Here is a 16537-nt window from a genome sequence, read left to right as displayed (position 1 = left end):
TATTTCTAATATATGCATGAAAATTTGACTATTTTTACAGCAGAAACACATGTTACTGCAATAACATACGAATTTTAATTTTTTTTAAATCACGATTGTATAAAATATTAGAGTTCAGGACTGTAACGTGTAACTCTAATATTAAAAAGATTGCCTGCTACTAATGTGATGAGTTGTTCATATTTGAAAGAATGGAGAAAGAAGATGAGAGAATCAAAATAGGTACACCTGGTTTAATGACTATAAATGTATGATAATATATTAAAGCTGTTTAGCAATATATAAATATGTTTAAAATTCTTATTTTTATGCTGGATACAAAAAATAAAGAGAGGCTGAGCTGAATTATTTGATTTTGAGTAAAAACAAGAACATTGACTAGATGATGAGATAGTGAATATAAGATGGCGACGAATAATTATAAATGTAGAAATACTACATAAATTGAAAGCAATTTTCATAAACTACTTAATCAGTGACAAAAAATACAAATATGAGCGCAAGACTAACCAAACGAATAGTGGTAAGACTTGGCTAAGGAATCGGAAATAAAATTAATCAAAAATTGTAATCGAACGATTAATAAGTTTTAAACATAAGAGAAAAAAGTGTAAAGACCAATTTGAAAAATATGAAAAAAATGACGGGTATTCGTCGTAGAAAGGAAAACGGTTGACGATGCGAGGACACGCTAATGCTAGAAGACTAGTGGTATGAAGACGCGATGTTAGAGAATCCCATTCTGTCACCTTACTTAATTATTACATATCAACGACGATATAGTTACATGATATTAAAATATAGATTGAAGTAAATAATAATAAATAATTAGAAGATAAAGTAGATGAGCTCAATCATAAAAAATTGTTTACAAAAAATCTAGTTCGAAACTGCAAAATAAGTTTTCGAAAAAATTTCCGGAATTTCATGTAATTGATCTTCAAAATATTTTAATAAATAAATAAATAATAATTAAATTAAATAAAATGAAATTATTGAAATAAGTCTGTGATTTATTAAATCATTAAAAGTTCGTTAGATTTGTGTGATTTATCGAAGTTTAATCGATAATCAAAATATTGCCACAGTTCAATAATTATCCATGCTTCAATTTTATATTTAGTGCAAACCACATCCAAATATACATGATAAACATGATAACTAAAAACATAAAATAACTTTAGAATTATAATAGTAAAAAATATGTGGAAAATTTAAATAGTTACATACTGTGTATAAAGTGATCAAAATACTCTAGATGAAAATCATACAAACATAGGTACAAATTCTTTGTTGCTGTTCGATCAACTACTTCATTAAATCTATCTGGCATATATCTGAATCCATCAATTAAGATAAAATATATGACTTCAAAAATTAAGTAAATTAAAAATAAATCCGTGAAGTTTCCTCCAGATACGTTTGTTCCATTTACCTTGACACCCTAATAAAATTATTATAAATATTAATTGTTATATAATTAAAATCATATTTAAATAAAATTATTATTTTCTAAAGAAGGAATATTTGGTAATATTGAACGAATTCAATACAAAAAATTACACCTACCTAGCAATTGCTACGTAAACAGATCATACTGTTGTACACAATTTAAAATAACATATTAAGTCGTGCTGGTGTATGAGCACTCCATTATATATTAGAATTCTTCAAAAAATATAAACAATTATTTTTTCTTATTGGAGACAAATATTAAAAAATAAGGCTTTTAACGATTTACAAGTTAAATCCGAAACAAATTATTGTGTTAACTAACTTATCATTTCCAAAAAAACTTAAAATTTACTTTTTTACCTCAAAATTACAATTTTCTTTTTAAATAACTGAAATTTTATCTTAAATGTTCAACATTTTGTCAAGGACAACTTGAAAACAAGATAAATTAAATGGCACTAAATAAATTTTTCAAACTTCCTTAATAAATAATTGATCAACGGAAACCCCAGTCTCCCGTACATTAAGTAATGTTAATATTTTATAGAACATCACTTACCCTTTTCCAGTATTCATAATGTAAAAAGTAAAATGTGAAAAATACATTGAAGATCTCTAAGCCCACGTTTATGAGACTCATGTTTACAGCAAAATCTATAAAATACAAAGAATTAAATACATTCGAAAACTATATTTAGAAAGAATTGTTCATGCATATTTTGACATAGACATTCAGTAACGGATTGGTTAGGATATGATGCATTCGCACAACGACCTTTAATAAACTTATACAATACATAAAAAATTTTAGTTTAACATAAATATGATTATCGCAATCTACAAATTCTTCGAAATTATCAATTATACATTCAGTATAACATTATAGTGTACTATTCAAAGACATTTTAATCACATGCCATATATTCGAAAAGAAATTTTTAAAGAATACAATTAAGGGATATTTAATTTCAAATCTACAAGAAACATATCTACTTAATTTTTTTTTTACTTTATATAAAATTTAAATAGTAAATATCATGCAAACTTGCGACTAGTAACCAAAAAAGCCAAAACTATTATTTAAATTAAATGAATAAATAAAAGGTCTTTGCACGTCGGGCCTTATAATCATAATTTGAAACTTATCTAAACATATTATTACTTACCTCTAGACGCTAAACAATATACCATTGCAATCATATGAATCGCTAGAAAAACCTAAAACAAAAATAGTTGGTAACTAATCAGAACATTGATTCCTACAAAATATTTTAAAACTGTCACCCAGTTCAAAAATAACGCACAATATAAAACACTCTGTTCTATAGTATTCTACAAATACTATTGATCGATTAACACTAATCATTTTTCAACCATATAATCATTTTTAAAAGCTTTGATACATGTTAAAAGTTATCAGATATTCAGCAACATATTTAAAAATTTCAGTAAAGAAAAATATTTGATATTCATATAAATGTACATGTACATTCGTTCAATTATATTAAAAAAACATAAAAAAAAAAAGGTTAATGTTTGTCACGTAGAAAAAATAGGTTTTGATTCCAAATTCTAATTTAAATTAAATATAAAATTTTGCTAAGACTTCACAATCTATTAAATAATAAATACAATAATATTGCAATTTACCGCATATATGAATACACTATAGTATAGCCATTTTTTAACTGGTATTCCCAATTGTTTGTCTTCCCCACAGAATGGAATGCACTTATAACACATATTTACGATTTTACAGCAATGATTAAAACAAGTTAGTTCATGAAATGATAGTAATAAATTTATTCCAATGCTATAAACAATTTGATTTTCAATATTATTTCCGCATGATTAATGTTACTAAACAACAGCTATAAGTATTAAAGCCAATCTTAAAAATATATGTATATTAAACTTAAAACGAAAATCATTAGATATTCGTTGTAATCAACATGCTTCATTGTGAACTTAAAATAATTGATTTTTTAAGCAGGATAGCAGTGATGTGAAGATTTACCACCCGTCCCTATTTCAGTTTAAAGAGCAAGAATTTTTATTACTATGCTTATTTACCGTTTTTAAGTGACGGGTCTCAATAAAAAAAATACCAACCTATCAAAGTGAATAGAGTGTAACATCAACTATAAATATAGTTAAAAAAAACTAAAAAACATGCTTTTAAAGCACATCGAACTAAAAAGTTAAAAATTATTTTTCACTTTTTAGTTTCATGTTATGATTGTAGTTACTTAATCATAGTTACCAATATCTTGGTTGTTACGGGTAACGGGAATCAGAGTTCGATTCCGGAGAAGGAGTCAGAGAAGCGGCTAACACATCCAAGGAAAGCAGCAGGCGCGCAAATTACTCATTCCCGGAACGTGGAANGGCACGCGGATGGTATTGGTCAGTCAAAATAAAAATTTGTTTATATAAATATAATATTGATGACAAGCACGCGTGTAGGGGTACGATAACCAAAAATAAATGTATACAGGAATAGTGTTGCCGTCGAGTGTTGAGCTAGGCGTGGGATGGGGTGAATGCGTTAAGACAGTTTAGTCTCAAGGCCGTAGACAACGGAATATGCGATAACGCNTATGACGATACGGAAATCATCCCTCGTAATCGGAATGAATACTTTATATCTCTTAATTAGAATAAAGCGTGTTAATATATAATTANGAGAGTTACAAACATATATATATATATATATATATATACATAAATACATACATACAGGTGAAACTAAAATAGGCGTGTTAATAAAATGATCTAGATTTAGTAAAACAAGAAGCAATCATTTTTGAACAATTCATAATTCTTCAAGTAGAAACTAAATGAACTAAACTATCCTTCAGCAAAACAAAATCATTTAGTAAGTAAGGGTAACTCGTTTGAGACGGTTCCTTGATTATTTAAATATAAAAACTATATTCAATTAAATATATCAACTACCTTTGTTCGAATCATGAACATTATATGTTATTAATATATCCGTTAAAAATAGTTTGTTTTTTTAATTTGACTCCATAAAATGTCGAGATTTTAATCGACAGACAAAACGTTACAAAAATATAATATAGGAACCCCGTGGATGGCTCAATTGAAAGATACTAGGTAATGTTCAATTTAGTTTATTATTACAGACCATTGGCTAAACAAACGAATCGGAAGTAATACACCACCGATTGTTGAATACAATGAAACTGTGTAATGATACATTATGTCTCATAGTAAATAAATAAATCTAATAGTATAAAAAAAATACAATGTTATAACGATTAAATAATACTTAATTTATTATTGAAAGCCACTATATGATGACTGATATTTATTAACAATACAAATTATGTATTATAGTTGTGCTAAGTATTTATATTATACTTTTATTAATATTGTTAATTTAAGATTACAATAGCTTAGAAAAAATCGATATGTAAAATATCAAATGTGATACACATAGTTATGTAGCCTACAGACTAAAAATACGTTTTTTTACTATCATACATTTTCTCTTCTATGTGTTTCTCAAATATTCAAAATCTTCTGGAAAGAATATGTATAGTAAATACAAAAAACTATTCTTTAACTCCAAATACAAAAAAATTATTTTTTAACGCTATCAGTATTTGTAATATCAGTTACGTTCCCTCTAGTTACTTTAGTCCTAATGTAAATTTTAATAAATTGGAGGTCTTTTAACAATATCTAAACAAGGTTTTTTCAAAAGAGGTGATATTTTTATTTTATGTTCGGTTTTGTACACATATACATACAATAAAATCGGGATTATTGTCTATAATATTTATACATATTTTTAGTCATAAATAATTGTATTACTGATAATAATATATAAGGAAACGGATGTTTTTAATTTTTAGCTTCGCCGCAAAGCTAAGAATGTATTAATTTTACCATGTGTGTTTATTTTATTCATTATTTATTTATATTCTTTTTATCAGCTCTCACTGGACTAATTTTTTTCAATGATCATACGATCACAAATCGTATCTTGTTAAAGATATTGACATTAAAAATTGAAAAAAATTTCCTCACCCACTATAAATGGGGAAAATCCACCAAAAAAATTATTATTTTTAAAAACAGTAAATTACTACTTTTTTTAAATTTTTACTTAAGACGTTTAAAACTAAAAATAAATCAATCAAAACGATTTTTTTTTTAAATAATATAGGTATTTACCTTTTATTTGGTATATTTTTCAAATTTTGATTCTTGAACACCCACAAGGGCGATTAAAAATAAATTTTACATAAAAAATTATTCTTTTTAACTTAACTTTTGAAAATGTGTCAGAAATACTCCGAACTTCAAACATATGTTAAATTAAAGTTTATGTTACATACAATAAACTGATAAAAAACCTTGTTCAAACGCCTTGTCTTCCATATGTAAACGGCAATTGAAGTCTAACATAAAATATTAATTTGGCGTGAATAATCAAAATTAGTATGATTTTTATCACATGTAGATTGATATAATTTAATTATTACTACATACTGTTAATTAGAACTAACTACTACTTCAGAAGATTATTCACAAAAATACTTTTAAAAGTAAAAAACCCTTAGCACACTAATAATCTTTCTATAATGAATAGAAAATTTATCTTAAGAATCGGGTTATAATAGCTTGATAATGTATGATACTAATGCGTCAAGTATAAAAATTAATGATTATAATTGTCGTTTGTATAAAAAAAACTCGGTGACGTGAATAATGTCACATCAAAAATATTTGATGTACAACACTGCGACACTGGCGAATTATGCAATATAATTTATCATCATTAGTATGGACTAGGCTTACTTTGCTATAGACTTGTTATACGCTTCTGTTATAAATAATTCAGTCGGTAAAAATAATATTTTCACTCTCTCTATATTTATAAGTTTAGAAGAGCTTAGTTCAAATCATCTAACTAATATATCTGTGTCTATTTGTTTACTAGCAGCCAAATAAAAATTAATACTTTTCTCATATTGATCATAAATTTCTCTTTTTGGTTACAACTGTACAGGATAATTAATTTATCATAAATCGCTTAATTATTCAAAAAATAAAAATAATATTAATATTTTTATTTGTTTCTTATAGTTACATATTTTTCTCAAAATATCAGTAATGAAGTATTTTTTATGTTCATCCCTTACACCTCGTAAGGTTTACAACTTTAATTCTTCAAATGGGAACATATATAATTAACTAGCTTATTTATTAGCTAATAATCTAACTGGTCGATAATAACTTTTGGACCATTATTTCGAAAATTGAAAGGGGTGAGACAGAGAAATCACTCGTCATCTCTTCATTCATTACTTTTTATTATTATGAAACCAATAAAAAAATTATTAATATTATTTATATTGATCTAGATGGATTTTTGTTATCTAATTCCAATATTGTTTAAAACTAATTTTGAGATATTTACATTTTATTAAAAAATTTAACAAATAAATAAGGTCGTTTTTAAAATATAAGGGAACCTAACTGATATTGTAATGCATCGTTCTGTAATTTCAAAATCTAACACCGAAATTAACACAGTTCGCTGAGTAAGACGAACGCAATAAATTAAAGGTATTATCTCATTGTACATACATTTTGACCAATAAACATAGTATCTAGAGTCTATAATAGCAGTTAATTAATTTCTAAATTTACAATAGGTACAATATTGTTTTTTTGAAAGTAAAATAAATATTTATGCGGGTGTTAATCGTTGTCAAAAAATGCAAATAAAAAAAAGCATATTGATAAACTAATTGACGTTTGTAAAATACATGAACCCGTTATTTTTCTAAATTTTATGAAATTGTAAATGTAAATGCAATCATTTCGGTCGTTTAATTACCCCAAACCAAGTCTAGTTTTTAGATTCACTCAAACATTCAGTAGCCTATGATTAGGGTTGGGTCACAAGGGATATGAACTTCCCGATTGACCATGATATGCTAATATAAAATATTTGTTGACTTTTTTTTTTTTTGCTCATTATCAGCTTGAAATGAGTATAAAATAGTCACAATACTTTTTGTAACAACTTTTCAATAGAAAAATATTGTTTATGCCACTCCTACACTATTAATTTCTGATTACACCCTTAGACGCAAGAGTAATTTTATTTGGAAAATTAGAAATCACAGTGAGAAAAATATATCCCCAAAAAATAAAAAGTCAGAGTGTTCATAAAACAAACATTTTTAAATAAATGGAAATACTTGTTTTTTACGTGAACTTATTAATTTCTTAAGTTATTATTAAAATTATAAATACTTCTTTCCTGTTGATCCTACTAATTATCGTTAAAATAATTAATGATTATAAAAAAATTTCATATTACTCATACATGTGAATGATGGATGGCCAATGAGACCTTGAAAAAATGTAGATTACAAAGTTACCAAAAATATCGACTGGTTAAATATTTTTATCACAGAATTTGTTTAACTATTTTAATACTTACATAAATATAAATTAAAATATGATTATTAAATTGTTCTATTATAAAAAAAATTAGCCATGTGACATCTATTGTATTTTGTCGGACACGTGAATCGAATATCTTATTTTAGACTCATTTCAAAATTTGTAAGATTTTTGAATGAAGACCAAAATTTAGTACTTTGGAAATGACTTGACACAATATCATACCGATAGGTCAATTTATGTCTTTGGTCAAAACAATATAAAATGAATAAACAGTTTATGACATGATTTATAGTTTTTAAAGATGTGACTAGTTTTAATTTTTTGTGTTTTATTACTTTATTCAGGTTAAAACGTGATCAAGCTATAGTTTTAAGCTAAAAAAATCTCTAAAAAAACAGATATTGAACATTTATTCTAGTTTCCATTGTGTAAATGTATTAATATATGATCACATATTTAGTATTATTTAATTAAATACTATGATATTATTAAATATAAAAATGAAATAATTTAGAATTATCAGTATTTAAAGAGTAAACCGATATTATAAGTATAATTTATTATCACCTACTATAATATTTAAGAATACTCATACAAAAATTATTTAAATTTTGACAAACTGAGAAAACACTTTGACAAATAAATAAATGTGTAAAAAAAATTCACTATGGACATTAAAGTTGCTAGGGTTTCTTTATATTATTATTGTCAACGAAATTATTATCATTTTATTAGAATACAAATATTTTGCTCAACAAATATAAAATGTTTATCTTGTTATCTATAGTTGGCTGTCTTGTTACGTGAACGGTTGGTGGAAGTTACAGATTATAATTATAAAGTACTAGCTGTGTACATCTCGTCAGATTTACACATGATAATTCAACAACGTAACATTTTTAATTTATCATTTATTTAAGTAAAATTATGATATTAATTAAAATATTTCGTGTCTTTATACTGACTCAATACACTTAGTTAAGTTTTCTTTGACGACATTAAAATGACAGTTGCTAGTGAAGAGGTAATATTTTTATTACTAGCATAAAATTGTTTAATAGATCGAGAACATTTTCAAATAATAAATATACAATTTAGATGACATGTAAAATATAAAATGTCATGTTATATTATAGAAATATTTATACTACAGTAATGTTTACACGACAAAATAAAATGTTTAATTAAATAACATATAATTGTGTATACTTTTATTTCAGACACTCTTTGTAGTTGATGAAGTGGGTGATATCATTAAAGATTCTATTGAATATGTAATTGGCAGTGAGTCATACAATCAAAACGTGGTTAATAAATGGACAAATTCAGTTGTGGAAAATTGTCTGACAAAGCTTTGTAAACTTGCAAAACCTTTCAAATACATTGGTTAGAATAATATGATAACTAAACAATATTCATAGCAGTAATAAATATTTTCTATTTGTTAGTTTCAAATTTTGGTTTTATGCAACTCAATGTGCCGTTTTAATTTTAATTTAATCCCATAATAACTGATAGTGATTGTTATGCTTTTATAAAAAAAAAAATAATTTTTAGTAACGTGTGCCATAATGCAGAAAAATGGAGTTAGATTTCATTCAGTCGGTTCCTGCTACTGGGATAATTTAACAGATGGCAGTTGTACAGTAAGATGGGAAAATAAAACTATGTATATCATAGTATCAGTTTTTGGACTAGCAATTTAAACATTATTTTTTATTAGCTATAATAAAAAAATTGTCCTTAATTCAAGCTTAAAATGTATAAAGAACAACTAAACTGTGTAATTTATTAAGTATATACTACACCCCATTATTTTTTTAGATAACGATATTTTTATAAAAATTTAATATATCATTGTAAATATCAAATTTATTGTAAGAAAAAATGATTTCTAATGGTAGAATGGATTGATAACTTCTGAAAGTTAAACAGATACGTACTATTATTTTTTTTAATACTATGTGAAGAATAGTCGATAATTTGCATCTTAAGATTTAAAAAAGACGAGAAGCGAGGTAGTATTAGGCGACGCATAGATAAGAATTGTTCTACGCTGCATAAACCTTTAATTAAATATTATAATAATTCATAAAGTAATAAAAAATACTGATTGTCGACCAATCAAAATTTCATTTAAAATATTCTTTATTATAGTAAAATAGTAATGGTAGGTTTCCATTTAACATTCAAAAGTTACCCTTAAAGTCTATCCTTGTTGTTGTATTTTACACACAATTTAAGTTTGACATAATATATTGAAAAATCGTACACGAATATAACATTTTTGTCAAAATTTACCCTTATATTTATAAAATCTTGTATGCAGAAATTGAGAAATAAAAATGTTAAGATTATTATTACAAGCTAACCCTTTGTTAATCATCATATTTAAATATTACTTTAACATATTTATTTTAAATAAATCTTAAAATACTTATTCATCAATGAATGTTTACGAAAAAATGAACAATAGAGTTCGAGCAATAGCTTAATAAAATATATGAATTTAAATATTAAGTTTCCATTTTAATGTATTGTAATTATTGCCATCCCTCTCTCCGGCGACGGACTACCCTGTCTCGGAGTATCCATAGTTAAAAAAACTCCTATTTTTGGAAAGGCTATTGTAGCTCTTAATGAACTCAAAAAAATTTAAGTCATTAAAATAAAATTACAAAAAGATTTGTGATGGTGTACGTTTTTTAGGTCTGTCCATGAAAAAATTCTCAGCTCTCATAGAACCGATTTTAAAGATTAAGATGCCAAAAAACCCGATTTTAATCTAACATCAAAAATTGAAAAAACCTCAATTTTAGAAATGTAAAAAAATATCTTAAAATTACGCTATAATAAAATATGGTATTTTTAAATATTTCTGCATTTTAAAACTACTATAACATTTATTAAAAATAAATGAGCCTAATGAAATTTTAATGAAGTATCCTGAGTACAATAAGTCTTCTTATGGCGTACTCTTTGTGTAAATTAATTAAAAAAACCTAAGTACATGAAGGGTTTGAAAAAGATCATTTACGCATATGGACAATTTTCTATTTCGACTATTACTCACAAAATATGAAAAAACGAATTAACCTCAGCGAAATGTATCTGTCTGTTATCCCAACTATTGGATTATAAAAAATTGTTAAAATTTTAACAGAGAGTATAGTTTACGACCAAGAATATTACATTGTAATAAATTAAAAAAGTGAACATTATATTATTGCTTTGTCGATAGATGGATTAGAGGGATATGTGTTCGAATAAGCGTGCCGAGTGTATGCATGAAAACAGGTGTGATAGCGTGTGCCATACCCTCATAAACTTATGATAATTAAGTCCGCCGACCATTGTTATGCGTGCTACAATTTGCAGCAAAAGTATAATAATATATATCTGAGTAAAAAATTGTGACAATAACATCGCAAAGAGTTTCTGTCCAGCTCAATGTGACTATCTATTATTTTCGGGGCACACGTGCCGTGTGTTTTATAATAATCACTCATTCCAAGTGTACCGCACTTTTGTGAATATAAATAAGAACACTGTCAGAGAAATAAAAATTGTCTCGTTTTTTTCAAGGCCCTGACAAGTTTTAACCGCGAGTATTATTGACAGTAGGCCAATTGCGTTTCAGATTTATTATTTTATCTTTACACGATTTCATTGCAACCGTATTTTTCAATTATTGTCTCAATTTGTATTTCAATAAATTTATATGAAATGCAAAGGCACAACTAGAATGAACTATTTAGGTACTAATTAAAATGAAATTTAATTCTCTTGCCTTACAAAATATTTTTATGTAACGCAGAAAAAAAATTCAGTAGATTCTTAGAGACGTTGCAGCACCTTTAGCACTCTCATAGTATCGCCTCTAATGGCATGGAATAAATTGACAAATTTTTTAATCGAACTCCAGTTATAACTTTATGTTTAATCGTTAAACTATAAACTCTATTATAAACTACACACATATCGGTATGTACATCAAAATTATATACACATGCATTACATGTTATAGTTTTAGTTTGAAGTGTCTGGCACCAATGTATGTTTTTCAAGCGCCGCCACGGTCAACGTGGACGTTTTTATTGTTATTACTTATTAGCAACTTGTATAGACTGTAGAGTAGCCAAGCTGCAGTTGTGGGCCAAAGTCAAAACACACAGGTGAAAACTCAGCTGCTGTCTTAACTACACGGAACGATGCGGGCACGGCAGGTAGCACGTGACATCCCGCCCTCATCGCCGCCGCAGTAAACGGTACGCGGCCTAGTCATCACCACTGCCGGTCTTGTACGCTACTAAATTTATTGCCTATTCCAATCGAGACCACCGCAGAGCAATGTAGCAAAGCACACGCCACAACAATGTGATCGTCGTCCGGACACGACTTGGCTGCTTTAACAACCCGACACACCAACGAAACATCTCCGCAGAGACTTCGCATTAGGGTTGCAAACGACATAAAAAGAACAACTGATATTTAGAGTGTACATACAATGTAAACAACACCATGATATATATATCAAATAAATTATAATTCCAAACAAAGTGACAGGTGTGTAATAGTTGCTTAAAGGAAAAGCTGACATCTTAAAAATCGGTGTACATCCAAAAAGTTACAACAACGGCGTCGAAACCGGTGAGCAGGGGGGAGTTGCCTTTTGGTCAAAATACGAGGGAGCAAAATTATTATTTTGGCCCCCCTCAATTTGAATCTGACGAAAAATTTATGGCTGAAAAAAATTAATTATTATTGTCAAATAACTAAGTTAAGTGAAAAAGAATGTTCTTTAATAATTTGATCGATTTTAGATTTTTTTGATTTTTTCATAGTATTATGTTTACTGTTATTCTATTATGGCGTAGCAAATATTATTGACGAAAGTAAAATTGCAATCGAGATTTAGCCAAAAATAAAATTTTTTTTTATTCAATACTTCAATTTTATACTTTGAAATTTTAATATAATAAAAGTTATTTTACTTAAAATGTTTGATTTTGAATATCCCATAAATTTAACTAAACGGTTTACAATGTAAATTATAATTATTCCGATAAGTTATATTTGAGTATATTATCAATAATTATTATTAGTATAAAAAATAATAATACGAATTATCAAGAGTACAGTTTATAAACTATCAGATATTTTTTTATATCATCACTGCAAATCACCAAAAAAAGTCTTAATCAGTGTTTTAGCTTTATAACAATTAAGGGAACCTATTTTTAGTCATTAAATTTTATGTAAATGGATTTGCCCTTAAATTACTCTCTTGTACATTTTCTGCTTAATGACTTAATGTTTTAACTCAGTTGATGTATATTTCATGTAGTCTCTGACTGCTTGAATATCAATAAATGATACGGTTTAAATTTAAAATAAATAAGTTATTAACATTATAAATAAATTATAATTTAAAACTACTAATGTTACAAATCATATAAAAGTTCAAAATGCTACATGAATTATAGGAAATTATCAAATTTGACTGGTCTAATTTTTAACTGATTAATTTACCTACGTTGATCATATGCCCATGTCTTTGTCAATATAAAATTCATTGTTTTGAACATTTAAAATAACAATAGTACTTTTCTATAAACATTTTCGTACGTTTAATGCTCTTATATAGATACTCAATATTGTATAGTAAAAATCGTGTCAATAGGTCCTTAAAAACCAACAAAAGATTTTGCAATGTATTAATGGTAACTATTATCTCATAAACCCACTTCAATTATACAAACGATATTATTATGTTCCCAATGAGAGTTTAATATTAATAGTTCTTTTGTTTAAAATGAGACAACGGTTTAGAAGAAATCACTATAAAGTATACCCAACCAAAAATAATTCACATGCTTCCCTATAGGTACTTTTGAAGTATTGTTCACAAGATACAAAAGAATTATGATACATTATTAATTAATTGGAGATATTTGACTGTATGGGAAATATTTGTTCATACCAATAAATATTTTTTATTCTTAAAATCAATTTTAGACGGATTTAAATAGAACTTTTGAGAGAATAAATTCTTTTATACCGCACTATTTTTGGCAACTTTTAACTTAAAAATAATCAATGACTTTAATGCCCTGGAAATGTTCTTAACTTAATTTCCATTAAGTTTGCTTACGAAGTGAAAATGTCAACAAAATTAACATTTAATCAGGGGAGGATTTAGTGGGAAAGTTTACTCTACGGAAAAAATAAAAAATCAGATCAAAAAACTCAAATACGTTTCATACAAACAAAACATTTTTTTAACATACCCAAAACATTTTAGATTCACTCTTGTATTCAATAATATTAAATATTCAGAAAAGAAAATTTTTTTTTAATTTTATTAAGTTTCTTCACTTACTATATCTTTACTTAATAGGTAAAAAAATCATCATTAAACTTGGCTTTCAACAAGTTATTTAAATATTTTTTTATATGTGTTAAAAATTTAGCTAATTATTTTTGTAGGGGAAAATAAAATACAACCAAAATCGGTAAGATGTACAAAAATGAAGTTTTGAACCGCACAATAGTAATAAAATCCACAACATTAACTCTAGTAATAACAATAATCAATAAAAAAGAAATAAGTAAGTTATTTATTGTGGTCTTCGTTCATATTGAAATTCATAACCACTAACACGTCATAAATCAAACATTTTTCTTAGAAAAAGTATTTTATTTTATTCTACAGACATGGAGAACAGCAATAATAATAATATTATTATTGTTATTGCTATTATACACTGTCGCATAATAAACTCTAAACAAATTAAAGAAAACATTATACACTTTTTTACCGAAACACATTATTCTTGTGCCGCAAAAGTAGTCATCTCTTACTTACATAGGTGTGACATAACATTTCACTACAATACAATCACATTATTTTTAATCGGTATTTACAAAAATATAACTGTTTTTCCTACAAGAACATAAGCGGTGCACACAGGTATTAATTTATATTTTATTGTATTCATTTTACATAAGTGTAACCCGTTCTCAGTCACCCGGGGCTAAAAAATAAAAAGGGACCGAAAAACCATAATTCAAAAACGCTCATCCCTTGTACATTGTGACGCGTACCACAGCGAGTGCTGCTGCCGTTTCCTAACCCTTACACGTGGACTTCATTCCAACCCCTTGAACGTTTAACAGAAAATCGTTTTGCTCTTTATGGTATACCTGCGACAGAATCCTTTTTTGCACTAAGCGCTGCAATACAATGTCGGTACGAAGTGCAAAACCGCCATTTGACACAGTATTAGTGTTATAGATTTGTTGCATTGTGTTGTCTTCCTACGTTTTTTACCGATTATTTGGCAACTAATCGGTGCCCGCACACACGACCGAGTGGATGTTAAACAAAAACGTCGGCAACACCTTTTGCAATTATCGAAACTATTCACGACGGGCACACGCGACACACGTCATATTATTCAAAAACGATTCTTCTAAAATTCTATACACATAGAGATTTTTTATGTGTCGCGTTAACCACTATTACTTGCCCATTATGCGTTGATAATATGGTATTTTTACCGCACACCGTAACTATAATCCCAAAAACCTATTATAAATATTAATCCTTTAACTACCGTGAAGTAGCTGTTAATAACTTTAGATGTCAATTACACGTTATTAGCGCTCTACGTGTAATGAAACCTATCAACAACCTACAGTGATAACGGTTAACATACACCACCACCTCGACAAACTAAAAATTCTTATAAAAGAAGTAATTGTATCATTAAAATACTTTGATTTGTCTACTTTCTTCGTCCAATCTAAACATATCACTTATCTAACGTTTTTCTTTAAATGTTTTAAATATAATATATTTAAAACAAAATTATTTAAAAATTTATTTGTGCGATTTTTTGCCGCCTAAACTTAACTGTATAAAATTAACATCGATATCAAATTTTACCGTTTATATAAATATATTACTACCAGAACGTTAATAATTGTGAGTATATACGTACCCATTACTACCTATAGAAAAAATAACTTTTTAAGTTATTTATCACAGAATAAGATAATTCTAATAGCGAGAATTTTAATTAATTTAACATACTACAAAGGCATGTCATATATTATTTAAATTTCATCTTTTTGTTAAGTTGCTAAAGAGATAGTGTCAGTCACGAGCAGATGTTAAAGTTTGGACGCAAAATTATTAAAAAAAAAAAACAAACAAAAATATTTTTTAAATGCACAACGTGATATTTTAGGATTTATATATACACACGGAAATGTCTAACATCAAACTGTTTTTATAATAACTCCAATGTTAAATTTGTTTTAAATTAAAAATAATCATGAAGTGATTAAAATTAATGTGTTTAAAATTTATTGATTTATAATTAAGCCCATAAAGGAAACTCAAATCGATATAAAAAATAAATCCGATATTGTACTCGAAATCAGCATAATAACACGATATTATTACTTTAACAAAACATATGTTTAATAAATCATTACAATAAAGTAGCTTGCCATTAAATAGTTTTCCCGTGGTAGATGTAATAGTAGTTCTTCCGATATTATTGACACGTGACCAATGAGGGCAAGACACGCGGCCACCCACTTAAACATTTTTATT

The 16537-nt window shown here is 26.8% G+C and overlaps 2 protein-coding genes across 2 annotated transcripts; one reads left to right on the top strand and one right to left on the bottom strand.

Annotated features, from left to right (window-relative positions):
- Positions 1-1014: 1014 nt before the first annotated feature.
- LOC126899916 (uncharacterized) lies at positions 1015-15186 on the bottom strand. Its single transcript, XM_050675184.1, has 5 exons — positions 15118-15186; positions 2622-2673; positions 2015-2109; positions 1231-1444; positions 1015-1161 (listed from the first exon to the last, which is right to left on the bottom strand). The coding sequence occupies exons 2-5, from the start codon at positions 2653-2655 to the stop codon at positions 1097-1099; spliced, it is 408 nt and encodes a 135-aa protein (XP_050531141.1). The 5' UTR covers positions 2656-2673; positions 15118-15186; the 3' UTR covers positions 1015-1096.
- Positions 8567-10174, top strand: LOC126899917 (dynein light chain Tctex-type 1-like). The gene is made up of 3 exons (XM_050675185.1): positions 8567-8935; positions 9132-9297; positions 9469-10174. The coding sequence occupies exons 1-3, from the start codon at positions 8915-8917 to the stop codon at positions 9615-9617; spliced, it is 336 nt and encodes a 111-aa protein (XP_050531142.1). The 5' UTR covers positions 8567-8914; the 3' UTR covers positions 9618-10174.
- Positions 15187-16537: the final 1351 nt, after the last annotated feature.

The sequence above is a fragment of the Daktulosphaira vitifoliae genome, unplaced genomic scaffold (genome assembly GCF_025091365.1).
Source record: "Daktulosphaira vitifoliae isolate Bord-2020 unplaced genomic scaffold, ASM2509136v1 Scaffold_2, whole genome shotgun sequence".
Taxonomy (NCBI): Eukaryota; Metazoa; Arthropoda; class Insecta; order Hemiptera; family Phylloxeridae; genus Daktulosphaira; species Daktulosphaira vitifoliae.
This window is presented reverse-complemented; position numbering and strand designations above follow the sequence as displayed.

Coding starts and splice junctions, on each gene's coding strand:
- LOC126899916 (XM_050675184.1), bottom strand. CDS start 2,655: ATGATTGCAATGGTATATTGTTTAGCGTCTAGAG. Junction 2,110..2,621: donor ATATTGTTTAGCGTCTAGAG/GTAAGTAATAAT, acceptor TGTATTTTATAG/ATTTTGCTGTAAACATGAGT. Junction 1,162..1,230: donor TTTTGATCACTTTATACACA/GTATGTAACTAT, acceptor TTATGTTTTTAG/TTATCATGTTTATCATGTAT.
- LOC126899917 (XM_050675185.1), top strand. CDS start 8,915: ATGACAGTTGCTAGTGAAGAG. Junction 8,936..9,131: donor TGACAGTTGCTAGTGAAGAG/GTAATATTTTTA, acceptor CTTTTATTTCAG/ACACTCTTTGTAGTTGATGA. Junction 9,298..9,468: donor AAAACCTTTCAAATACATTG/GTTAGAATAATA, acceptor AATAATTTTTAG/TAACGTGTGCCATAATGCAG.